A 27,449-nucleotide genomic window follows, 5' to 3' on the forward strand; every position below is an offset into this window, starting at 1 on the left:
ACAGGCTTCGTTAAGGGCAGCCAACTGAACTCCAATGTACGGAGGCTCCTAAACATTATTATGATGCCCTCAGAAGGAGGCAAGGCAGAAGTAGTGGCTGCGATGGATGCGGAGAAATCCTTTGACTGGGTGGCATGGGAGTAGCTGTGGGAAACGCTAAGAAGGTTTGGATTCGGTGAGGGATTCATAGGGAGGGTCAAACTGCTTTATCAGGCCCCCGTAGCAAGTGTATGCACGAACAGGGTGAGGTCGGAGTATTTTAGGCTTCACCGAGGGATGAGGCAGGGTGCCTCCTCTTCCAGTTACTATTTGTCCTTGCAATAGAGCCATTGGCCATAGCGCTGCGGGCTTCAAAGAACCGGCAGGGGTTGGTTCGGGTGGGGGAGGAGCATCAGATCTCACTCTGTGGATGATTTGCTCCTGTATATTTCGGACCCACTAGAGGGGATGGGGAGGTCATGCAGATTCTGAGGGACTTCGGTAACTTTTCGGGGTACAAATTAAACGAGAAGAAAAGCGAGATGTTCGTGAGCCAAGCTAAAGGGCAGGAGAAAAGACTGGGAGAGCTGCCGCTTAAGATGGTAGAGAGAGCGTTCGGTACATAGGCATACAGGTGGCTCGAAACTGGGATGCCCTCCACAAGCTTAACTTATCCCGGCTGGTAGAGAAGATGGAGGGGGAACTTCAAAAGGTGAGACATGCTCCCGCTTTCTCTCGCGGGGAGGGTGCAGACCGTTAAGATGACGGTCCTCCCCAGATTTTTGTTTTTCTTCCAGTGCCTTCCCATCTTTATCCCCAAGTCCTTCTTCAAGCGGGTGAACAAGATAATTTTGGGATTTGTATGGGCAAATAAGACCACGCGAGTAAAGAGACTGTTTTCAGAGCGCAGTCAGGGGTGGGCTGGCGCTGCCGAATTTTTGCAGCTACTACTGGGCGGCTGATATAGCCATGATTAGGAAATGGGTATTGGACGAGGGGTTGACATAGGAGCAGTTAGAGGCGGCCTCATGCAAAGGCACCAGCTTAGGGGCACTCGTAACGGCACCTCTGTCATTCTCGCCGGCGCGCTACTCCTCAAGTCCAGTGTTGGTGGTGGCACTAAGGATCTGAGGTCAGTGGAGAAGGCACAGGGAGGTGGAAGGAGTCTCAGTTTGGACCCCGATACGCAACAATCACACATTTGACCCGGGCAAGATAGACGGATGGTTTCAAAGCTGGCATAGGGCAGGTATTAAAAGGATGGGGGGCCTGTTCATACACGGGACTTTTCCCAGCTTGAAGGTGCTGGAGGAAAAATTTTATCTGCCCCCTGGAAATGCCTTCTGATACCTTCAGGTACTCGCCATTCTAAAAAAAGCAGGTGCTGACTTTGCATTGCTACCCCCACGTAGGATACATTATAGAGTGGTCTCTAGCACCTGGGTAGGGGAGGGGAAGGTGTCGGACATCTACCAAGAACTAAGGAGGTGGAGGAAGCCCCAGTGGTGGAACTTAAAGGCAAGTGGGAGGAGGAGGAGCTAGGTGGAGAGCTGGCTGCGGGCCTGTGAGCGGATGCCCTAAACAGGGTTAATTCATCCTTATCATGTGCCAGGCTTAGCTTAATTCAGTTTAAGGTGGTCCATCGGGCACACATGATGGCAGCGAGAATGAGCAAGTTCTTTGGGGTTGAGGATAGATGTGCAGGAAGCCCAGCGAACCATGTCCATATGTTCTAGGCATGTCTGGCTCTCAAAGGATTCTGGCAGGGATTCGCTAAGGCAATGTCCAAGATCCTAAACACGAGGGTGATGCCGATTCCGGAGATAGCGATTTTTGGTGTGTCAGGTGATCTGGGAGTTCAGGAAGCGAAGGAGGCCGACGTCCTGACCTTTGCCTCCCTGGTAGCCCGGAGACGGATCCTTTTAATGTGGAGAGACTCAAAACCCCCGAGTATGGAGACCTGGAGTGGTGATATGGCTGGGTTTCTCAGTCTTGAGAAAATAAAGTTTGCCTTGAGAGGGTCCATGATGGGGTTCTCTCGGAGGTGGCAGCCGTTCCTTGACTTTCAAGGAGAGCATTAACATGTCTGCAGCAGCAATCCGATGGGCGGGGGAGGGGGGATGTTAATTCGCTGCATATTCTTGTTTTTTTTTCTTTATATAATGTTAACGTTCACCTTGCTTTGTTAAATGTTGTCAGTGGTTTATGAAAAAAATTTATTTTGATTAAAATCTGAATTTTAAAAAAAGGACGAGTAAACCGCGCCTTCAGGAATTCGGCCCATCGGAGGCGGAGAATCCCGGAGGCCGGGAGAATACTGGATTGGGCCCCCTAATGATATGCCAACAGCGTTTAATGTACGTGCGTTCTAGAATGCATTGACGCCGGTGTCAAGGCGACGGAAAATTGCGATTTGGTGATTGCGATTTCCGCGTCAGAACCGATTCTCTGTACAATCGCGTTTCCCCATCCTGGTGCGGCCGACGGACAATCACCTTCAAAGTCTTTCAGAAAATTAGTAAGTTTGAACTGGAAGTATAAGTTTGGAATGATGTCTTAATTCATTTGCAAATAGAATCCCAGCCTCCCGATGAAATTCCAGCGTTTTCTTTATAATTGGGAGAACATTTTCAATTAATTACTGGAAAATATTATGGTTTGTTCAGTGATAACATTATGAAGTAAAATATTGGTACAAATTGCGAACAATTGTGTTGCAGGTAGGTTAGAGAGAGGGTGCCCCCTGGTGGTAATGCTGCCAGGTTGCCGCTGTACATTTTGGTGTGAGCAGCTATCTATAAATTCAGCAGTGAAATGTTGAGAGGGACTGGCACAATGGCCATCAGCGAAGAACAGCGCAGACCTGGTGAGGTTTTGGGGTCAGTGTGACGCCAACCTGTGGAGTGAGGTCCAGGCTAGTTACCCCGGGCTGAGCTTGGAACTGAAATCTCTGCAGCAGGGTGGTGAAGAATAGGAAGAGCTCGACCTTCGCCAGCACCTCACCGGCGCACACCCTCTGACCTGAAAACAACAGGGGATGGTCAGTCCCAAACAAGCACACAGAGGCTACACAGTTCAAAACATCCTGGGCAGGGTTCTCCGTTCCTGAGACTAAGTGCTGATGCCAACGGAGGACCCGTGGAGATCCACGACAGAAAAATCAGCGCCACACCCGCACCGATTCTGCTGCCGGTGAGAGGTTAGCATCGGCGCCGCGTGAAACACCGGCGGAACTCGTGGAAAACACTTGGAGAATCGCCGGGTCCATGCTGGATATGGGCGGGGCTGACAAACTGCAGCCGCGTGTACACTTACCCCCCCCACACACGCACCAGTCGCGCCCGAAAAGATGGCGCCGGTTGTGCTGGACCACATACCCGCCCACTCCAACCCCACAGCCCACCTCCTGGCCAACCCCCACTACCCCACCCAGCCCTGGCAGTAGGCCCCCGGCCAGCGGAATGACTGTCGGCAACGTATGGTCGGGCTGGACTCAGTCCGTACGCCCTCTCTCTCTGCGTGGCCACTTCGCCAGGCTCACAACTGTTCCCGTGCCGTCAGGAACTCAGCTCATCGGAGGCGGAGCATCACAGGTGAGCCCGATAATGAGATGCGAATGAGGTTGCAAATGCGAAAGCCGCATGGTGCAATGACATCGGCTTAGAGGGAGCGGAGCATCACCATTCGGCACCAAACCGGCGCCTGCCACGATTCCGGCATCGGGACCTATTGTCCGCCCGAACGCCGGTCTCGATTTTGGCATTGGGCAACGGAGAATCCCACCCTCGATTTCTGGAAAAGTCTCTACCATCAACATACGACAATTTTCAGTAGTGTCTCTTGTTCGCCAAGTGAGCATAACAGGAGCAGTTGGGAGTCCATTCGGCCTCTCAAGCCTATTCTGCCATTCATGGCAGATCTTCTTCATAAAACTGCGTGGTTGCCTCTGGGAGCTCCTGTGTTCTCCCACAATCTAAAGATGTGTGGGTTAGATGAATTGGCCATGCTAAATTGTCCCTTAGTGCACAAAGACATGCAGGGTAGTCAGTTACGATATAGTCAGGGGAGTAGGCCTTGGCAAGCTGCTCTTTCGGAGGGTTTGTGCAGACCCGATGGATTGAATGCCCTCCTACTGCACGCTAGGGATACCCATTCAAAGAATGAGAGAGGGTTTTATGCAAACATATAAGATCTTGTGGTGACTCCTGTCCCAGGATCCCATATTTGTTAATCAAATTTAAATCCTTGTTGTTGTCATGTGAGAATTTGAACTCATGTCCCAAGGTATACATGGTTCTCTCATCCATTACCTGCAGAGAAAGGCATGAAGGCCTTGTTCTTCACAAACCTCCCTTCAGCATCCAGGAAGTGAGCTGGATCAAACTCGTTTGGTTTTTTCCATTGAGTTTTATCGAACAGCACCGAGGTCAGGAGAGGAATCACGTACATTCCCTGAAAAGGAGTAAAACAATTCTGACTCTGGGCATGCGCCTGACTTCAATGGAGAGTGAATTGGGTGGTGGGGTGGGATTAATCTGATTATAATTGTCATTGCATTGTGAAATGTAACACACTTCCTGAAAACCAAAATGATATTATCAAAATTGCTCCTTTTCAAAATTAGTTTTTTTTATTCCTTCATGGGATCTGGACATCGCTGGCTGGGACATCATTTATTGTCCATGTTGAATCGCCTTTGAACTAAGTTGCTTGTGAGGCCATTACAGAGGGCATTGTTTAAGAGTCAACCACATTGCCATGAGCCAGGAATCACATACAGGCCAGACAGGGTAACGATGGCAGATTTCCTTCCCTAAAGAAGACATGAGTGAACCAGATAGGTTTTTAGGACAATCGACAAATGGTCATCAGTAGACTTTTAATCTTTTCATGTTTTTTACTAAATTCAAATATCACCATCTGCCGTGGTGGGATTCAAACCCGGTCCCCAGGGCATGAGCCTGGGTGTCTGGATTATTAGTCCAGTGACAATTCCGCTGTGTCACTACCTCCTCTGTTTTTATTTAGAAGGATATTCTGTAAATTGTAAAACTTATACCTCACTTGCCCAGTTAAAACCTACCTTTGGAATGAAATATCCTCTGAAGTGCACGTCCACAGTTGTTGAATGAGGAAGGTTCAAGGGGAGAATGTTGGCAAACCTCTGGATTTCATGTATCACCGCGTCAGTGTAGGGCATACGTTTCCTGTCCTCTACTCTGGGGCATCTTCCAGCTCCTATCACTTGATCAATTTCTTCCTGAACGTTCTCTGAAATAGGAAAAAAAAGCTTGCAATGGAGAAACAGTACTGGGGAGGCATGGAGTAGAATTTCGCCCTGATCAGTAACACAATACGAGAGCTGTCAATTTGGCTGTCCTGTTATGTTTCCTGTTCAATATTCAACTCCATTAACTTCAAAAGACACAAAAATCAAGCAGGCATAACAAACGACTGATATGACGTTGCCCATTGAGCACTAAACGTAAAGATTTTCGCTGGATTTTCTAAAAATGGAGCTATGTCCCCATGCCGGCGTAAAAACACTGGCGTTTCACACCAGACTTTCCTGAAAAATATTTACAGCTATTCACCTACCTTGAAGCGGCTGGCAGGGCCCTGGACTGCTCTTACACCTTCAGCTGCGGATAAGTGAACCTGCACGTCCGCTGTGAGTCTGCGCATGGGTACGACGGCTGCCTGCAGCGGCCGCGCCGAATGTGATGGCGGCCTCAGCCGGTGGATCTGGACCGACAAAGAAGGTCCCAACGATCTGCCCCGCGCCACTCATTCTAACCCGCCTGATCACCACCCCAGCCACCATAAGGCCACCCTCCCCCTACCACCACCGGTAACTTGATCCCCCTGCCTCCCACCAATTAATTTTTTCCAATTAGGAGGCAATTTAGTGTGGCCAATCCAACATCTTTTGAGTTGTGGGGGTAAGACCTATGCAGACACGGGGAGAATGTGCAAACACCACATGGACAGTGACACAGAGGCGGGACTGAACCTGAGACCTTGACGATGTGAGGCAGCAATGCTAACCACTGTGCCATCGTGATGCCCAGAAAAACAGCATTTCAATAGTATCAATATTAGGGAAAATATTCTGTGGCTTTTGAACTGTTTTATGTTCAACCAATTAAAACAAATAAACTTGAGGGACAAATTAAGAGGTGCAGCTCCTTCAAGGGACACTGCCCGAAACAAAAACAAAGAGCAAATGAAACTTAAAAAATCAAATCAAAAGTGATTTAAAGGGTCAATAAAGCCCCCCCAGACCCTGTAATGCTTTTAAACTATTTTGAGTCTCTGTGGCTTTTGAGTCTGTGAGAAGTCATTGCGTCCTTAAGCTAATTTTATTTTACCCAATTAGACACAACTCGCTATTCCATGAACCTCGATTTTGTTAATCAATCTTTATGTGGTACTAAAGAGCTGGTTAATTAAATTAAGGCTATTTGGATAGAAGGATCAGTGCCCAATTGGATTATTAAAAATTGGCTCAAGAATAGAAAACAGTGAGTTGTGTTCAATAAAAACAAAATACTGCGGATTTTGGAAATCTAAAATAAGCTCAGAAAAAAATGGGAAAACTGAGCAAGTTTGGCAGTGTTTGCGGAGTGGGAAACCAAGGGGTAAATATTCCGATCCCGCCCACCACAGGAATCGTCGTGGGCAGGACGGACAATTTAACATTTATTAAAAGGTTTGTTGACCTGGAACGGGAATTTCGGTCCCCAGACGGGCGGGACTGAAATATTCAAGCCCAGGATTAACATTACACATCCACATGATTCCTCTGGAGTTGAAGAGAGATAGAAATGTGATGGATTTTACAGTGTTCTCTCATGTCCATCCTTGGCCTGCTACAATGTTCCAGTGAAGCCCAAATCAAACTGGGGGAACAACACCTCAGGCGGGACTCTCCCAGAAAATGTCTGTCCGGTTTCGGGTGGGTTTGGCTGGGTGTTTCTCGGCGGCTACAGGCCCGAGAAACATCTCGCTATTCAACGACACTGTGCTGCTTTTCTTAGGCCTTGGGGAGATTATCGTCACTGAGGCCGCACATAAGAGTGATTTACTGCTGGCGATCTTTAGCTTACCAGCAAGACAGGCTCCTCACAGATCGGGGCGGCGTTTTGGAAGGCTGCACCGATCTTCCCCTACCCACTCTTTCAGAAAATTGCACACCACCCTAACAATTTTCAAACCCCCTCAGTCCCCCAACCTTGGCGAGGCCCCCAGGAACCCCATCTTAAACCCACTCTAATTGGTAAGGCCCCTCCCTGGTCCCAATGCCTGGCAGTGCCCCAATAGCTTGGCATTGCCTCCCAGCCACCCAAACCGTGATGTCTTGTGAGATTCCGTTGAATCTTATAAGACGTTTTGAGCGGCGAAAATCTCATGAATCGCCTTCATCAGCCTCATCCCGAGACCAGGTCAGGCACGAGGAGGTCACTGAATCGCCGCCCTCTTCTTCTGGTTCAGCACTTTACAGCCTTCTGGACTCAACATTGAGTTCCACATCTTTAGAGTGTGAACTTTCTCCTCCATGATGAAGCGTTTTTTTTATGCAAAATATCTATTTTTGCCCCAACGTAATCCCCTTTCCCGACAGAACCATCTGCCACTTTAGTTTTGCTTTTGCTGATCACCGGCCTTTGTCCTGTTGTTATCACATTACGCTATCTTACCTTAATGCCACTCTCAGCACCTTCTTTAGTCCTGGAAACTGCCATTGACACGTCCTCGGTCTTGTGTCCTCCACATCTTTGTGCAATCTCTCCTTGCTCCCACCCATCAATGGCCTTGCACTTTGCTCCACCAGCTCCACCCTCTCTGACACAGCATAAAATCCAGCACATTTCTCCCTCTCTTTCAGCTCTGAAATTTTAACTCTGTTTCTCTCACCACAGATGCTGCCAGATGCTGTGAAGTTATGTTCAATGGTCATTTTTCAAACTGGGGAAGATAGACAGTGATATTTTCCAAGGGTCAGATGCTGGGACCATTGTATTCTTTTGCACTATATAAATGACTTGGATTTTGGACGACAGAGCTGAATTTCAATACAAAACTTAGGCGAATGACAAATGTGATATTCATCAATTTAGCAGAATGGATAGACAAGTGGCAGATGGAATTTAATTTAGCGTAGGGAGGTTTGAGATGATGTATTTTGTCAGAAAGCAATATAGACTTGCATTTTTTACATACTTTGGCTAGGCCAACAGTTTTTCTGCCCTCACTCATTAACCTGGAGAAGGTGGGGTGCATCGCCTTCTTGAATGGTGTGGTGTGGTGTGGGTACACCATTGTGCTGTTAATTGTACAGTGCTAGTGTGCAGGAATCCCTGTAAGGCTCTGGCTAGGCTGGATCAACACTGCTGCATCCCCTTCTGCTTACCGTACTTGAGGAAAGAGGTACGGCTCTTCAAGGTTGCAGAGGGGATACACCAGAATGGCTCCAGGGTTGAGAGATTTTAGTCACAAGGTTAGTTTGAAAAAGCTGGAATCGTTCTCCTTGAAGAAAAGAAGATTTGAATGACATTTGATAGAAGTGAACAAGATTATGGCAGCTTTGATGAGGTGGACAAAGCAAAATTCACCACTCTTTGAGAGGAGAGATTCTTCCTCAAATCTATCTTAAATGAGTAAACCCTTATTCTGCGACTATGCCCCCGGGTCCTACACTCTCCCATGAGTGGAAACATCATCCCAAAAACTATCCTGTCTAAACTCCTAGGAAATGGCCGGGATTCTCCGAGCCCGTTCCGGGTCGGAGAATCGCCGGTGACGCCGAAGATTCCCGCCACACCGCTCCGAAGCCGGGCGCGATTTTCCGGCGACTGGAGAATCGGCGGTAGCCGCACCTGCGCGGTCGATGTGGTGCCGGTCGGGGGCCGTTGAAAGAGGCCCCCGCGGCAATTCTCCGCGGTCAACTGACGGAATTCCTGCCGACTTCCGCTGGCATGGTTCACATATGGTACTGAGGAAATGAATAAATGAATGTGATAAAATTAGAATTATTAGTTAAGATAGGATAGATGGTAGGGCCGGTCCGATGTTAGTAGGGCCGGTCTGATGGTCATGAGCTCACAGACAAAGGACAAAGAGATTTAGCCAAAGCCTGTTTGAAACCATCGGGGGAGGGTGACCGCATGGTGAGCAAGGTGAAAAGGATGCTGGGGTTACAATGCAAAGTGACCAATTAGGATATAGGGCCAGGTCAGGAGGTGTATGGAATGACCAATGGGAAGCTTATATGTGAATCTTACTGTGATTTTGAATATATCAGCAGAAGTTTCTTTGTATACTCTCTCTCTTTATTCTGGGCTCTCAGAAGACAGTGTGTGTGTCCTGAGGTCCTATGGATTGAGTCAGCCTTGCAAGTTAGTTATTATTAAATGATATGATACCTGCAAATCCATCTCAGATTTTATTGAATCTAGACTGACAGCAAATTAACCAGGAATCTACAGTACCATCCGGCGGGAGCTCGGACCAGTGGCAGCGGTGGCCATCCTGGTGGGGGGGTGGGGGGGGGAATCAAACTCCGGGGGGGTCCCACACGAGGGCCAGGTCCGCGCTGGCAGTGCATTGATGGGTATCAACGCGAGAGGTGTTTACGCCGACGTCAACACTTAGCCGGGATTTTGGAGAATACTGGATATGTTTCAATTATATCACCTCTCGTTCTGTCGTAGTCAATATTTTCCCCGCTACTGTGATAGAAAGATTCAAACAAGGTTTGTTAGGTAAGCAAAACTAAGCTTTATTTACGAACTACAACTGCTGCAGTATGGCTGAGACTTTGAGTCGGAAGCAGTCAAGTACAAACTGCTGGTTCCCTTCCAAGTCTGCAATATCACAAAAGAATAAGACGATTTTTATACATTATAGGATCAAGATAACATGAATACAGCTTGGTCAGGAATTTGATCAAAAGTAAAACATGAGTATTAATCATTACAATGGTGTCACCTTGCTGACCTTTAGAGGACTCGGGGTCTCATATCATTATCTTGTCTTTTGGTGCATGTTTAAGAAATGGAGCAAACTTGTTTAAGTACCGAAAGAGACAAGTTTTTAGCTTATCGTATGTATTTAGACTGCTCTGGTCTTATGACAAATGAGCTTTATCCGAGTTTAGCGTCGGCCAGTTCTCGGGTCAAGTTGACCTTGGCTGCTTGTATTTGTGCCTTAGGTTATGCGAAGTCAGTTTATATTTAATTGTACCAAGAAACTTGACTAGTTTTCCCATCATGCCATTATTTGCTTTGCACAATACCACAGTTCTTTTGAACGCAAAGGAGTACAGACCCAATCTGTTTAATTTCTCCTCATAGGGCAGTTCCTCCATCCCCAGGATCATCCTTGTAAACCTCCTCTGTACTGCCTCCAGTGATAATATATCTTTCCTTAAACAAGGGGACCATACTGTACCCAGCATTCTAAATGTGGCCTCACTAGTACCTTGTACAGTTGCAGCAACACCTCTTTACTTTTATACTCCATTCCACTTGAAGTAAAACCCAGCATTCCATTTGCTTTCCCCACTACCTTCTGCACCTCTATGCTAGCTTCCTGGGTTTCAGGAACAAGGACCCCTAAGTCCCTTTGTGTTGCAGCTTTCTGCAGTCTCTCATCTATTTAAATATTAATTTGCCGTCTCATACTTTTACCCAAAATTAACAATCTCATATTTTCCCACACTGAATTTTATTTGCCACTTTTCTATCCACTCACTCAACCTTCAATATGCCACTTACCTGCGCACTGGTTAGCAATGCTGCCTCAAAGCACCAGAGACCCGGGTTCGATTCTGACCTTGGGTGACTGTGTGGAGTTTGTATGTTCACCCTGTATCTGTGTGGGTTTCCTCCGGTGCTCTTGTTTCCTCCCACAGTCCAAAGATGTGTGGGTTAGGTGGATTGGCCTTGTTAAAATTGCATCTTCATGTCCAATAGGTGGGGTTACAGAGATAGGTGGGGGAGTGGGACTAGTTAGGATGCTGTTTCAGTAAGTCGGTGCAGACCCGATGGGCTGAATGGCCTCCATCTGCACTGTAGTATTCTATGATTCCGTGAATATCTCTCTGTAAACTCATATCATTACAACCAGCCTTCCCACCTGCAAATTTAGCCACAGTATGCTCTGTTTCTTCCTCCGAATCATTCATATATAATGTGAACAGCTGCGGTCCCAGCACTGATCCCTGCGGCACTCCACTGGTTGTTACTGGCCAACCTGAGAAAGACCCCCCCCATCGCAACTCGCTGCGCCCTGTTAGCTTCAGAGATCGTGGGCTGGATTCTCAGACCCTCCGCATCCGGTTTCTGCTATGGCGCACCCCCACCAGCAGCGGGATTCTCCATCCCAGCAGCCGGCCAATGGGCTTTCCCATTGTGGGCACACCCGCTCCATCGGAAAATCCGTGGGCGTGAGTGCGCTGCCAGCGAAACAGAGGATCCAACCGGTGGAGAATCTAGCCCCGTGGGTACAAAAGGCCTCATCAGGTAACATTTCCTGATTTCTCATCAGACAACACCACAACAAAGCAACAGGAGAGAAGTTAGTGATTTCTCACGCTGAATTTCTGGATATTTCATCATTAGGAGAAGTCCCCAGCAGACGGTCGTGGAGGTGGTTTCTGTGCCGCCAGCAAACAGGTCAGTGATCGTAACCAGCATATCCCTCTTCTCTAATTCCGAATCTTGGCCTCTTGATTCCTTCAGGACAAAGGGAATAAAGGAGAATGTACTGCATTCTTCAGGAAAATGTCTGGGCACATACCAACTGCAAGACCAATCTGTGTAACCGAGAGCTGTGGCCCTCTCACCTCATAAGTAAAAGTCGCACTTTGCAAACTTGAACAAATAATCTGGGCTGACATTTCAGTGCTGTTCTGAGGGAGTGCTGCACCGTCAGGTGCTCAAATCAGGTCAGGTGGATTCAAAAAGATCACATGGAACCAGTTGAGTAAATGCAGTGGAGCTCTTCATACTGTGCCAGCCGATATTTCAATGGAAATAATGATCTACTCACCATCACAAATGTTTCTGTGGGGCCTTACTGTGTAAAAATTCACTCCCCTCACTTCCCTGTATCACAGCAATGAGCACACTTCGCAAATAGTTCATTGACTGTCAAAGGCTTTGGGATGTCTTGGGGGCCATGAGAGGTGTTGTATTCATGGCTCAGACGTGTTTAGGAGTCAGAATGTCTATTTTCTGGGAATCTGTGAAAATCAGAAATGTAGTAAGCAGCGAGGAGGTTAGTATCAGACTTCCGGAGGTCACTGGCAGGTTGGTAAAGTGGAGAGACATGTATGAAATTTAATGCAGAGAATAGTGAAGTGATAGAATTTGTGAAGAAGAAGGACAGTCAACAGGAAGTTAATGGGATCATTGTAAAAAAGAGAGTCTAAGTGGGTGTGTATACAAACATGAAGGTGAAAGGACAATTTGAAGGCCTTTGCAAAAGCAAATGGATCTTTGGCTTTATTAGTAATCATGATGTGGAGATGCCAGCGTTGGACTGGGATGAGCACAGTAAGAAGTCTTATAACACCAGGTTAAAGTCCAAGAGGTTTGTTTCGAATCACTGATTTTTGGAGCACGGCTCTTTCATCAGGTGAATGATTCGAAACAAACCTGTTGGACTTTAACCCGGTGTAAGAATTTTGATGAATAGAGGTGCATGGTGTACAAAAATGAGGAGGTCAGTCCAAATTTTTGCTGACTAAAAAAATAACTGGTTGGGCCTCAGCTGGAGGATTTATAGCACAGCCTGCAGCATACGTACTTTAAAAAAATAAATTTAGTGTACCCAATTATTTTTTTTTCCCAATTAAGGAGCAATTTAGCGTGGCCAATCCACCTATCCTGCGCATCTTTGGATTGTGGGAGTGAAACCCACGCAGACATGGGGAGAAGTGCAATCTCCACACAGACAGTGACCCAGGGCCAGAATTCGAACCCGGGTCCTAAGCGCCGCAGTTCGAGGGCTAACCATTGCGCTACATGTCGCCCGTGTAGTATACGCACTTGACTAAACAGGGCTGGATTCTCTGTTGACAATTCATAGAACATAGAAAAATACAACACAGAACAGGCCCTTCAGCCCATGATGTTGTGCCGAACGTTTGTCCTCGATTAAGAACAAATTAATCTACACACCATCATTCTATCGTAATCCATGTACCTATCCAATAGCCGCTTGAAGATTTCTGATGTTTCCGACTCAACTACTTCCACAGGCAGTGCATTCCATGCCCCCACTACTCTCTGGGTAAAGAACCTAGCTCTGACATCCCCCCTATATCTTCCACCAGTCACCTTAAATTTATGTCGCTTTATAATGGTTTGTTCCACCCGGGGAAAAAGTCTCTGGCTGTCTACTCTATCTATTCCCCTGATCATCTCATAAACATTTATCAAGTTGCCCCTCATCCTTCTCTGTTCTAATGAGAAAAGGCCTAACACCCTCAATCTTTGCTCGTAAGACCAACTCTCCATTCCAGGCAACGTCCTGGTAAATCTCCTTTGTAACTTTTCCAAAGCTTCCACATCCTTCCGAAAATGAGGAGACCAGAACTGCACACAGTACTCCAAATGTGACCATACCAAGGTTTTGTACAGCTGCATCATCACCTCACGGCTCTTAAATTCAATCCCTCTGCTAATGAACACTAGCACACCATAGGCCTTCTTCATAGCTCTATCCACTTGAATGGCAACTTTCAAAGATCTATGAACATAGACCTCAAGATCACTCTGCTCCTCCAGATTGCCACGAACCCTACCGTTAACTCTGTATTCCGCATTCATATTTGTCCTTCCAAAATGGACAACCTCACACTTTTCAGGGTTAAACTCCATCTGCCACTTCTCAGCCCAGCTCTGAATCCTATCTATGTCTCTTTGCAGCCGACAACAGCCCTCCTCACTAATCACAGCTCCACCAATCTTCGTATCGTCTGCAAATCTACTGACCCACACTTCAACTCCCTCATCCAAGTCATTAATGAAAATCACAAACAGCAGAGGACCCAGAACTGATCCCTGCGGTACGCCACTGGTAACTGGGCTCCAGGCTGAATATTTGCCATCCACCACCACTCTCTGACTTCTATCGGTTAGCCAGTTCGTTATCCAACTGGCCAAATTTCCCACTATCCCATGCCTCCTTACTTTCTGCATCAGCCTACCATGGGGAACCTTATCAAATGCCTTACTAAAATGCATGTACACCACATCCACTGCTTTACCTTCATCCACGTGCTTGGTCACCTCCTCAAATAATTCAATAAGACTTGTAAGGCAAGACCTACCCCTCACAAATCCATGCTGACTATCCCTAATCAAGCAGTGTCTTTCCAGATGCTCAGAAATCCTATCCCTCAGTACCCTTTCCATTACTTTGCCTACCACCAAAGTAAGACTAACTGGTCTGTAATTCTCAGGGTTATCCCTATTCCCTTTTTTGAACATGGGAACGACATTCGCCACTCTCCAATCCTCTGGTACCACCCCTGTTGACAGTGAGGACGAAAAGATCATTGCCAACGGCTCTACAATTTCATCTCTTGCTTCCCATAGAATCCTTGGATATACCCTGTCAGGCCCGGGGGACTTGTCTATCCTCAAGTTTTTCAAAATGCCCAACACATCTTCCTTCCTAACAAGTATCTCCTCAAGCTTACCAGTCTGTTTCACACTGTCCTCTCCAACAATATGGCCCCTCTCATTCGTAAATACTGAAGAAAAGTACTCGTTCAAGACCTCTCCTATCTCTTCAGACTCAATACACAATTTCCCGCTACTGTCCTTGATCGGACCTACCCTCGCTCTAGTCATTCTCATATTTCCTAAAAGGCCTTGGGGTTTTCCTTGATTCTACCCACCAAAGGTTTTTCATGCCCTCTCTTAGCTCTCCTAATCCCTTTCTTCAGTTCCCTCCTTGCTATCTTGTATCCTTCCAGCGCCCTGTCTGAACCTTGTTTCCTCAGCCTTACATAAGTATCCTTCTTCCTCTTAACAAGACATTCAACCTCTCTTATCAACCATGGTTCCCTCAGCCGACCATCTCTTCCCTGCCTGACGGACATACATATCAAAGGACACGTAGTATCTGTTCCTTGAACAAGTTCCACATTTCGCTTGTGTCCTTCCCTGACAGCTTATGTTCCTAACTCACGCACTTCAGTTCTTGTCTGACAGCATCGTATTTACCCTTCCCCCAATTGTAAACCTTGCCCTGTTGCACGCACCTATCCCTCTCCATTACTAAAGTGAAAGTCACAGAATTGTGGTCACTATCTCCAAAATGCTCCCCCACTAACAAATCTATCACTTGCCCTGGTTCATTACCAAGTACCAAATCCAATATGGACTCCCCTCTGGTCGGACAATCTACATACTGTGTTAGAAAAGCTTCCTAGACACACTGCACAAACACCGCCCCATCCAAACTATTTGATCTAAAGAGTTTCCACTCGATATTTGGGAAGTTGAAGTCACCCATGACTATTACTACCCTGAGACTTCTGCACCTTTCCAAAATCTGTTTCCCAATCTGTTCCTCCACATCTCTGCTGCGATTGGGGAGCCTATAGAAAACTCCCAACAAGGTGACTGCTCCTTTCCTATTTCTGACTTCAATCCATACTACCTCAGTAGCCAGATCCTCCTCGAACTGCCTTTCTGCAGTTCGCCCCGATACCGCTGCGAACAAGGACAGAGAATTTTGTTGCGTGTTCGCTGGCGGCGGAAATCTCTACTCCCACCGCTTCACAATGCGATTTCCCATTGAAACCACCTCAGGATCTCGGGAATCCAATGGGCAAGGCTGCGCTGCCGGCAAGACCAGAGAATCCCACCGCCAGTTTTTCCTCAAATCCCCTTTAAACCTCTTGTCCCTCACCTTCAACTTGTATCCCTCGTAACTGACCCTTCAACTAAGGGGAGCAGCTTGTCTCTTTCCACCCTGACCATGCTCCTCATAATCTTGCACATCTTGATCAAGTCGCCCCCTCAGTCTTCTCTGCTCCATTGAAACCAAGGGCGGAGAATTTTGTTGCGCTGTTCGCTGGCGGTGTAATTCTCTACTCCCGCCGCTTCACAATGTGATTTCCCATTGAAACCACCTCAGGATGTCGGGAATCCAACCCAAGCGTATCCCACCTCTCATCACAACTTAAATCCCAGGCAACATCCTGGTGAATCGCCTTTGCACCCACTCCAGTGCGATCACATCCTTCCTATAATGTGGTGAGCAGAATTGCACATATTACTCCAGCTTTGGCCTGACCAAAGTTCTGTACAACTCCAACATGATCTCCCTCCTTTTGTAATCTAAGCCTCGATTGATAAAGGCAAGTGTCCCATTTGCCTTTTTCATCACTCTATTAACCTGCCCTTCCGCCTTCAGAGATCTCTGGACAAACATGCCAAAGTCCCTTTGTTCATCGGAACTTCCCAGTGTCAAGCCTTTCATTGAATACTTCCTTGTCAAATTACTCCTTTCAAAGTGTATCACCTCACACTTTTCAGGGTTAAATTCCATCTGCCACTTTTCTGCCTATTTGACCATCCCATCTATATCTTCCTGTAACCAAATATATTTAAACTCACTGTTATCTACCTGGCCAATCTTTGTGTTATCTGCAAACTTACTGATCCTAGCCCCCACATAGTCATCTATGTTTATATAAATGGCAAACAATAGGGGACCTAACACAGAACCTTGTACACCACTGGACACTGGTTTAAAGTCACTAAAGCAGCCATCTGTCATCACCCCCTGTCTCCTACAGCTCAGCCAATTGAGAGTCCATCTTATCAGGCTACCCTGCATCCCATGACCATTTGCCTCCTTCATAATTTACCCATGTGAGACCTTGTCAAAGGCTTTGCTGAAATCCATGTAAACTATATCAACTGCATTCCCCTCATCGACATACCCCTGGTCATATGCTCAAAAAATTCAACCAAATTTGTTAGGCATGATCTCCCTCTGACAAAGTCATGCTGACTATCCCTAATCAAACCTTGTGGAGATAGATTCTATCCTTCAGAATCGTCTCCAATAGTTTCCCTACCACTGATTTGAGACTCACTTGTCTGTACTTCCTTGGTTTATCTCTACAACCTTTGTTAAACAGTGGGACCACATTAGCTGTTCTCCAGTCCTCTGGCACGTCTCCCATGGAAATGGGGAGGAATTAACAGTTTGGGTCAGTTTGCAACTGCCCCTTGAAATGAAATGGTTGATCAAGCCAGTCAGTTCAAAGACAATTAGGGATGGTCAACAAATGCTGGTTTCATCAGTGACGCCTACATCCCATGAAAGAATTTAACAAAGATACTTTACACCGGACAAACGTCTCCTTTTATATTCTAAAAACAGACTTCATCATGAGGATCTTGCCGCCACTGCTGGAAATGCGAGTCACTCTACCTGTTGGTATTTCATGATTAATGCCTCGCTGAAAGAATGGATGCTGTTCTCACTCAAGGTTTCTTTGGCCGCTTTGAAGAAATCATTAAAGATGGCATGCATCTTGTCTCGATTTTCAATGATTTTTCTGCGACCCGGAATCAGGAATCCCAGAAATGGGTAAGAATTGTACAGCTGCATTGGAGGAAAGAAAGACAGCATGTTCAAGTCTTCAGTTAATTAGAATGGGTTTTACTCATTTTCAATACACGGAACAGGAGACTTACAGTGAGGTTAGTTGGGGGCTATCGGATCAGCCGCCGCTTCGGCCCCTCACAACCGAATTTCCTTTCCATCGAAGGCATTTGTAACCTTTGACAAAATGTAGAACGACTGGCCTAACTGATAGCACCTGTTTTATACTGACACCAGCAATCTGACAGGATGTAAAATGGGACCCATCACCTTTCTGGAGTAAAAGCAAAATACTTCAGATGCTGGAAATTGGAAATAAAAACAGAAGATGCTGGAAAAACTCAGCAGGTCTGGTTGCATCTTTGGAAAGAGTTAATGTTTCATGTCCGTATGGCTTCTTCAGAGCTACAGAGAGGGAAAAACCTGATGGATTTTATACTGTATAAGATTATACTATATAGAACGGATGGAGGAGATTAGAAGGTCAGTGATAGGTGGACACTCAGGAAAAATTTCCATAAACATGTGTCGGACTCAGGTAGAGGACGTGTTAATGGCAGTGTGAAGGCTTGGTGGTGGACCCCATTTTTTTTCAATCTATAAAAGGTAAGAGAGAGGCAAAAATAGACATTGGACTAGAAATGGTGCTGGAGAACTAATAATAGGAAAAAAATAAATGGCAGAAGAATTGAATAGTTACTTTGCATCAGTCTTCATGATGGAAGACACCAGTGGGATGCCAGAGCCTCAGGAGAACCAGGGGGCAGAGGTGCGTGCAGTGACCATCACTAAGGAGAAGTTTCTGGGGAAACTGAAAGGTCTGAATGTGGAAAAGTCACCTGGACCGGATGGACTACACCCCAGGGTTCTAAAAGAGATGGCTGAGGAGATTGTGGAGACATTGGTGGTTATCTTTCAGGAATCACTGGAGGAGGAAGGGTCCTAGAGTGTCTAATGTAACGCCACTGTTTAAGAAGGGAGGGAGGCAGAAGACAGGAAATTATAGGCCGGTTAGCCTGACTTCGGCCATTGGTAAGATTTTGGAGACCGTTATTAAAGATGAGATCGAGGAGTACATGGATGTGCATGGTAAAATAGGACTGAATAGCACGGCTTTATCAAAGGGAGATCATGTCTGACAAATCTGTTGAGTTCTTTGAGGAGGTAACAAGGAAGTTAGACAAAGGAGAACCAGTGGTCATGATTTATTTAGATTTCCAGAAGGCCTTTGTCAAGGTGCCGCACAGGAGATTGTTAAATAAGGTAAGAGCCCATGATGTTAAGGGTAAGATCCTGGCATGGATAGAGGATTGGCTGACTGGCAGAAGGCAGAGAATGGAGATAAAGGGTTTTTTTTCAGGATGGCAGCCGGTGACTCTTGGTGTGCCTTAGGTGTCTGTGTTGGGACCACAACATTTCACAATATACATTAATGATCTGGAAGAAGGAACCAAAGGCACTGTTGCTAAGTTTGCAGATGATACAAACATCTGTAGAGGGACAGGTAGTATTGTGGAAACTCCAGGCAGGGTATGTTAAAATGGAGCAAAATTATTGCAACGGGTATGTGGCGTGTTTCCAAATCCGAGTACGTTCCATCCATTAACTTAGTCAAGAAGGGCAATAGCATCTGAACTGAATTTTTCTATGAGGAAGAGGTCACAGATACAAACTGATATTATGTAGCAAATCACAGTCGTTTTCTTTTTCTCCCTGGCTTCGACTGAAAGCCGGAGAACAAATATCAGAGTGAAGTCTGGTGAAAGTGACCTTAGTCTCATATACAGGCCGCAATTCTCTGGACGTTGAGATTCACTTTTCCCGCTGGCAGATCACCCCTGCCCGTGGGTTTCCGGCGACAGGAGGAGGAATGGGCTTCATTTGGAAATCCCATTGACAAGTGACGGGAAGAGAGAATCCTGCCACCAGCGAACGGCGTGCCATTGAGAAACGTGCAGCTGGGCGATCGAAGAATCCTGCCCCCAGTGTTTATACTCCAATTGGATGGCAACGGAGCACAGTGGTTAGCACTATTGCTTCACAGCTCCAGGGTCCCAGGTTCGATTCCCAGTTTGGGTCACTGTCTGTGTGGAGTCTGCATGTTCTCTCCGTGCCTGCATGAGTTTACTCCGGGTGCTCCGGTTTCCTTCCAGATGTCACGAAAGACATGCTTGTTAGATAATTTGGACATTCTGATTTCTCCCTCTGTGAACCAAACAGGTGCCGGAATGTGGCGACTAGGGGATTTGCACAGTAGCTTCATTGCAGTGCTAATGTAAGCCTACTTGTGACAATAAAGATTATTATATTATAATCCACATAAGTCTGCCTCAGTTTTAACGTGTGGAACGGGATTCTCCGCCCTCGTTCGCGGCTGGTCCCGGTGAGTCTCTCTCGCGGTGGGGTGGCTACGGACGAGATCGGAGAATCCCTGGCAGGTATCAACAAGACAGGAAAATCTTGCCACTTGCCAATAGCGGGCCACCTCTGCTGCCGGAAAATAACCATGGGGTGGGATGTGGTTGGTGGGTGTAGAAAATCCTTCCCTTGTCCTATTACAGTCAGATGAAGATATTGTCATGCACACAAACCTGCAACCTTATCACAGTAACATACAAAGATAATTACATGTATTGGAGCTGTTCCAGCTAGTCTGGTAATCTCATCCATCAATGTTGTTAAACTGATAAATAACTCATCCTCATAATCAAAGCGTTGTCCAAATATGATGGAACAGATGATATTGCTGACTGCAGAATTCACAATATGTGCTGTTTCAAATGGTTGACCTGTAATACATTCAACATAAAATTAAGGCTTTCAAGAGCAATAATACTTCAGGCATATTTGACTTTTAAAAAATCACACATCAGGCAAATAGGAAGGTTACTAATACAGGTTTTAACCAAACATGAGAACAAAATAGAGAATAATTTAAATAATTCAGGGAGCAGTGATTTGCTGATATTATCTTTCGGGTTTAAAAGCCTGAATATGGAACAAGAAGAGACAGGTGGATAAGGAACCGAGAAGTAATGGTAGCCGGAGTAGTCCATTTTCCCTCTCCCCCACCAAACATCACATCGCAGCTGGTTTAGCACACTGGGCTAAATTGCTGGATTTTAAAGCAGACTAAGGCAGGCCAGCAGAACGGTTCAATTCCTGTACCAGCCTCCCTGAACAGGCGCCGGAATGTGGTGACTAGGGGTTTTCACAGTAACTTCATTTGAAATCTACTTGTGACAATAAGCGATTTTCATTTCATTCACACCCTACCTTCCACCAAAAGCTTGTGTAGTGACCTTTCAGGTCCCGCCTTACCAAATAGCTTTTCGAAATCTAAATACATTACATCTACAGGTTCCCCTTTATCCACCCTGCTTGTTACATCCTCCAAGAGCTCGGGTTCACTATTATCAACTTTTGGAAAAACAAATAACATTTAGAAAAGAACTGTCTCCAGAAATTGCAGTTGCCGGGGGCTTCAACTCCACTGAATTTTCAGGAACATGATGAAATAATTCTGTTTCAGCCACAATACCAATAAAGAGATCATAAGGAGTGATTCATATATTTCCCTTTTGACATTGAGTTGTAATTTGGCTGAAAGCTATCTCCAACTCTAAAACTTGCAATTTTGCATGCTAGTGTGTGTGCGTGCTGCAAAAGTGTCAATATTTTCATATTTTTACCCGAGTGGCTTTTTTTCTGCACAATAAAAACCGTTTAAAACTGAAGGACCACTTCTGGACTGGTTTACTTGCAATCAGCATTTAAACGGTCAAGCGAAGACATGGGGGTTGTGGGGGGGAGGTGGGGGTTTGGCAGATGAGGTGACCCCTCATTAGCCAGCAGTGACTGATCCAGCCACCGTCAATGGGTTTACCCATTGTTTGTGCCCTCTGCCGCTGAGGAGTCCACGGTCAGTGAGGATGGGAGGAGGGGGGGGGGGGGGGGGGGGGGGGGTTCGGGGGGGTAGCGAGAGATTGCCAACGATGAGACCAGGAGATTCGACTGGCGGAACGGATGGAAAATTTCAGCCATCGAGATAATAAGGCCAGCATTATAAATTATCTCTACACCCTGTTACAGTCAGACCTGGAGCGGTTGTCTAGGGAAGCCATTTTCTACCCCTCCTCACGTGGCCGTAATGATGCGCACACGAAACCAATGTTGCAGGCGTATCGCATGTTATGAAGTTAACCCAGGTTTGATTTTCATCGACGTCACCGGGAGTTAAAATCTGCCGGGTTCATACAGGCCGACAAAGCAGGAGCAGAAGTGGGCCATTCGGTCCCTCAAGATTGTATCCCTATTCAATCCATCCGATGTGTTTGTGTTTCGAATTTCACATTCCTGTCTGTTTTAGAATGTTGTTGTCAGCATATTCATGTTTTATTATGGATGGGAATACGTTTAACAAGTGTGAGCATGCACAAGTGATGTTAGCGGCAGCGTGGTTTTGCAGTATAGCCACAGGGAGCTTGTGTATAGTTGTGTCTAACTGTTGCTAGTTTCTGAATACATGCTGTGCTGTGACTTCAACATTTTTATAAGGAAAGAAGATTTAACTTTCATAACGCGTTTAGACTACCTTTCATGGGCGATTTACCACACTATTTATCTGCAATACCCTTTGGTTCTCTTGCCTAACAAGAATGTACCTCCCTCTGCCTTAAAAATCTACCTTTGTCAGGACCCTGTAGGGATCCTGCAGAGGTTGGCAAATCCAGCAACAAGTTAAAAGTTTGACTGCATCAATTTAACTGTGTCAATGCAGCTCGAGGAAGTTCTGTTTCATTCCAGCGAGACTCATTGATGCAGAAGAGAATTTCAAATGAATTATTAATCGCAACACTTCACATGCCTGATGCACAAAGTGCTCACCTTTATAGCTCTCAAGGATGTTCACAAGTAAGTTGACTTCTTCAGCAATTTTGTCTTCAAAGGATTTCTTGCCCATCCCAAAGTCACGGAGCCTTGACATCACAAACTTCCGTGTGTCCTGCCATTGCTTCCCGTCATTGAATGTGATACCTGGAAGTGGCACAACAGCAGCTGATCAAATATTGTATAGAATGTGAGTGTATGTAAATAGTAATCATTTTCATTCACCTGCAGTAAGATTGTTCTGGTCTCTATTCCCTTTTTCAAGAGTGTTGTTGAATAGAAATAAGGAATCACCGAGAATTATAACATCTTAGAATCATAGAATCCCTACAATGCAGAAGGAGGTTATTTGGCCCATCGAGTCTGCACCGACCCACCCAAAAAGCACCTACCTAGGCCCACTCCCCCAACCCAACCTGCACACGTTTGGACAATTTTGACATAATCAGTCCACCTAACCCTCACATCTTTGTGTGGTATTATCATACATGAAGGTAATGTAAGGGTTAATGAAATGTGTACAGACAGCCACTAGAGGGAGCAATCCTAGAAGGACATGAGGGATGACGCAGAGACTTGTGGGATAGATGGTTGGAGTAGGTGGTAGGAGCAGGAGCTGTGAGCGAGGAATACTGAAGATAATGAGAGAGTGTGAGAGTAGTTAATGAGTTAGTGAGTGACATGTTAGATGAGTATAATTTATGTGTGTTTAATTAACAGTTACTTTCTCAGGGATAAGTGTCGAATCCAATTGTAGTGTTAAAAAATAGTTTTGTTAGTTTACAATACTCGTTCTCTGATCAACACTGCGCGTCAAAGACATCTGGTTAGAGCAAGGCAGAGAACACACTTTGGACTGTGGGAGGAAACCGGAGCACCCGGAGGAAACCCGCACAGACATGGGGAGAACCTGCAAACTGGACCGTCACCCAAGATGGGAATCGAACCCGGGTCCCTGGCACTGTGAGGTGGCAGTGCTAACCACTGTGCCAGCGTGCCGCCCTAACTGTCCAGAAAGTGTACATTTGGCCTGATGTGCCTATGTCTCCTCTTTGAGGGAGCGATCCATTTGGTATCACTCTCTTGCATGATTTTGTTCTCCAGTGTCGAGCTAATGCAGTGGTGGACAATCTGTGGTCCGGGAGGGCCACGTTCGGCCCGTCTGGGCTCTGAATGCGGCCCGTGAGACATTTTGTCAACCGTTGCCCACACGCAGGGTTGCCACATTCCACTAATTTCCATTTGTTGAAGATTTTTCCTCCCGGCATGACTGAAGTGATTTGTACGTAAGGTGAGGGTGAGTGAAGTGAGGAAAGTGAGGTGCATCCTGATTGTTCATATTGACTATGAGAGCCGTGCACTCCATCTGTGTCCAAACAGTATTGTGCCAGGGATGTGGGTTCGATTCCGATCTTGGGCAACTGTCCAGTTTGCAGGTTCTCCCCATGCCTGTGTAGATTTCCTCCAGCTGCTCCAGTTTCATCCCACAGTCCAGTTTGAAGTTGATGACAGTTCTATCAACAGCTGAACAATTAAGCATTTTCTCGAATTAGTTATGAAATATTGGATGTGCATTAAATTTATTTAGAACTTATTCGTGGAGTCACGGTTAGTGAGTAAACTCAATTTGAATTTTATTACCCACTGAGATGAATGAGGGCCACTCTTGTGCACCCTCACCGAGCCTGGGTTACCCATCACTGAGCTAGTGTCTTTTAAATGTTACCATTGAACTGGCTTTCACCTCCCCTCCGAGCTTGCAAGTGGTTGAAGTTGGAGCCTGAGTCTGCAGCTTTGCACAGCAACGACTTTACAATATGGACCCCTTTCTCGGCCTTCCCGTTTGACTGCGGGTAGTGGGGACTAGAGGTTACGTGACGGAAGTTGTAGGACTGTGCAAAATCAGACCATTCCTGGCTGCAAAAGCAAGGACCATTGTCGCTCATTACCGTGAGCGGTATCCTATGCCTGGCGAACGTTTCTTTGCAGGCTTTGATTACCACCTTCGACATGAAGTCGGACAGTTTAACCACTTCTGGGTAATTGGAGAAGTAGTCGACCAGGAGTACGTAGTCGCGCCCCTTGGCGTGGAAAAGGTCTACACCTACTTTGGACCACGGAGAGGTCACGATCTCGTGCTGTTGCAGAGTTTCCTTGGGTTGAGCTGGTTGAAACTTCTGACAGGTGGGGCAGTTGAGGACTGTGTCGGCAATGTCCTGGCTGATGCCCGGCCACTAAACCGCCTCCCGAGCTCTGCGTCGGCATTTCTCGACCCCAAGGTGACCCTCATGGAGTTGGCTCAGCACCATAGCCCGCACGCTCTGAGGAATTATGATCCTGTCGAGTTTCAGAAGGATTCCCTCCACCACCATCAGGTCGTCTCTTACATTATAGAACTGGGGACATTGTCCCTTCTGCCAGCCATTAGTAAGGTGCTGCATCACACGCTGCAGCAGAAGATCCTTGGCCGTCTCCTATGAATTTGGACCACCCGTTCGTCAAAGGCCGGAAGGTTGGTGGCACACAACTGCACTTGTGCTTCTATGTGGCAGATGAAGTCACTTTGTTCACACAGTGTGGTAATGGACCTGGATAGGGCATCCGTAATGATTAACTCTTTGCCTGGCATGTGGACAAGTTCAAAGTCTTAGTGGTGTAGCTTAAGAAGAATTTTCTGTAACTGAGGTGTCCTGTCATTTAAATCCTTCTGGATTATGTGGGCCAGAGGCCTGTGGTCCGCTTCTACCGTGAATTTTGGCAGGCCATAAACGTAGTCGTGAAACTTGACTATCACTGTCAGGAGGCCCAGACACTCCTTCTCAATCTGAGCGTACCTTTGCTCAGTGGGCGTCATGGCCCTGGAGGCTACGCCACTGAAGCCCAGGACGAGGAGTCACCTCGCTGAAGGAGCACCGCCCCAATACCGTCCTGGCTTGCATCAGTTGATTTCTTGGTTTCCTTGGCTGGGTTGAAGAACGCTAGAACCGGGGCTGTGGTGAGCTTTGCTTTCAGCTCATGCAATTCCTGTTCATGCGTGGGCAGCCACTGGAATTCCGTCGACTTCTTGACGAGATGGCAGAGGACCATGGTGTGGTATGCCATATTAGGAATGAATTTTCCGAGGAAGTTGACCATACCGAGGAAACAAAGGACCGCCTTCTTGTCCTCCAGGGTCTTCATGCGTTGATCGCCGAGACCTTGTCAGCATCTGGCCGCACGCCCTGCTGCGAAATGTGGTCACCTAGAAATTTGATATCCGATTGACCAAATGAGCACTTGGCCCTGTTGAGCTGGAGACCATGTTCATGAATTCTCTGGAATACCTTCTTGAGGCGAGCGATGTGTTCCTGGGGCATTGTGGACCAGATAATCATGTTGTCAATGTATACTCGCACCGCCTCAATGCCCTCCATCATCTGCTCCATGATGCGGTGAAATACTTCGGAGGCAGATACCAAAAGGCATCCGGTTGTAGCAGTAGCGACCGAACGGGGTGTTGAACGTGCACAGCTTTCGACTAGACGAGTCCAGCTGTATTTGCCAAAAACCCTTGGAGGCGTCCAGCTTAGTAAAGAATTTGGCATGAGCCATCTCACTGGTCAACTCCACGTTTTGGTATCGGGTAATGCTCCCGCATGATGTTGCGGTTTAGATCCTTAGGGTCAATGCAAATGCGAAGCTCCCCTGACGGCTTCTTTACGTAGACCATGGAGCTGACCCAGTCTGATGGCTCTGTGACCTTTGATATGATGCCCTGGTCTTGGAGGTACTGTAATTGCTTCTTCAGACGATCCTTGAGGGGTGCCGGCACCAGGCATGGTGCATGAATTACAGGGGTGGCGTTCCGCTCAAGTTGGATTTTATATCGGTATGGGAGCATGCCCATTCTATCGAATACGCTGTGGTACTGCGTGATAATGTCATCTATGTCGGCTTGCAAGTTTCCATCAGGCGAGGCTGTCAACGGTTGTTTGGACTCGCTGAATCAGGTTCAGGAGCTTGCAGGCTCGAGCACCTAGCAGGGACGCTCTGTCAGGCCCGACGATTTCAAACCGCAGTGTCGCTTTCACCACCTTATTGGATACCCCTAGTTGACATGAGCCACTGGCAGCTATGGCATTGCCATTGTAGTCAAGGAGCTACAGGCTGGTGGAAGAATGCTTGGTCTGGTGGGGATGGTGGCGAGGTTGGATTTTGAGATGAGGTTCGGCGATGCGCCAGTGTCCAGTTTAAATCAGCACACCACTCGTAATTGGGATTCACACTGAGGATCAAGAGGCGTTTTGCCGTTGTGGTGGAAGGCAGCGCATGTGTAGTTATGATGCCCATCCGGTATGGGGACTTGAGGCACTCAGCATCAGGTCTGTTGGGCTGTCAAGATCAGAATGTGGCATGCTTTGTTGTGTTGAGCGGACACATCTGCGCCGCAGCTGGGATGGCTGGCTGCTGAGCGGTGGAGCAGATCTGCAAAGGGCTGCGTAGTGGCCAAGCTTGCCACACTGTAGACACCGGCGTCCTTTTGCTGGACATTGCCGCTTTAAGTGGGCAGAGTCAGAATTTGGACACGTCATGACGCCAGTTCCGATGTCAGCGCGGTCTATGTGCCATCGCGCATGCGCAGTGCGGTCGGTCGACGTACACACCTGCGCAGTCGGGTTGTTGGGTCTCGTCATCCACTTGGTCGTGGCGCGCATGTGCAGGGACCCGGAAAAAGCGCGCAAAACGGCCACTCTCCTCGATGATCAGGCCCTGCATCTGTGCGATGGCCTACACCCGTTCCACCTCGTGGGAGGCCAGCTTTGCAGTCTCTGCCGCCCTGATGTGGAAGTAACGATTCTTAGCATGTTCATGGACAACGCACGTCTCGATAGCGATAGGGAGGGTCAACTGTTTGACTTTCAGGAGCTGCTGCCGAAGGGAGTCGGAGTGACCCCGAA

The 27,449-nt window shown here is 47.0% G+C and overlaps 1 protein-coding gene across 2 annotated transcripts in view; it reads right to left on the reverse strand.

Annotated features, from left to right (window-relative positions):
• Window positions 1–2,131: 2,131 nt before the first annotated feature.
• Window positions 2,132–27,449, reverse strand: part of LOC119975815 (cytochrome P450 2K1-like) — a 30,311-nt gene continuing 4,993 nt past the window's right edge. Inside the window, exons 3-9 of one of the 2 annotated variants that reach the window (XM_038815688.1) lie at window positions 22,510–22,659; window positions 20,251–20,411; window positions 17,449–17,622; window positions 11,576–11,717; window positions 5,063–5,250; window positions 4,290–4,431; window positions 2,132–3,000 (exon numbers count right to left, since the gene is read on the reverse strand). In XM_038815688.1, coding sequence (XP_038671616.1) covers window positions 2,822–3,000; window positions 4,290–4,431; window positions 5,063–5,250; window positions 11,576–11,717; window positions 17,449–17,622; window positions 20,251–20,411; window positions 22,510–22,659 — 1,136 coding nt within the window. In that variant the 3' untranslated portion in view covers window positions 2,132–2,821. Of the gene's footprint in view, window positions 3,001–4,289; window positions 4,432–4,705; window positions 4,793–5,062; window positions 5,251–11,575; window positions 11,718–17,448; window positions 17,623–20,250; window positions 20,412–22,509; window positions 22,660–27,449 lie in introns of those variants that run through there. The other variant, XM_038815689.1, reaches the window with a different exon arrangement.

This window comes from Scyliorhinus canicula, chromosome 13, assembly GCF_902713615.1.
Source record: "Scyliorhinus canicula chromosome 13, sScyCan1.1, whole genome shotgun sequence".
NCBI lineage: Eukaryota > Metazoa > Chordata > Chondrichthyes > Carcharhiniformes > Scyliorhinidae > Scyliorhinus > Scyliorhinus canicula.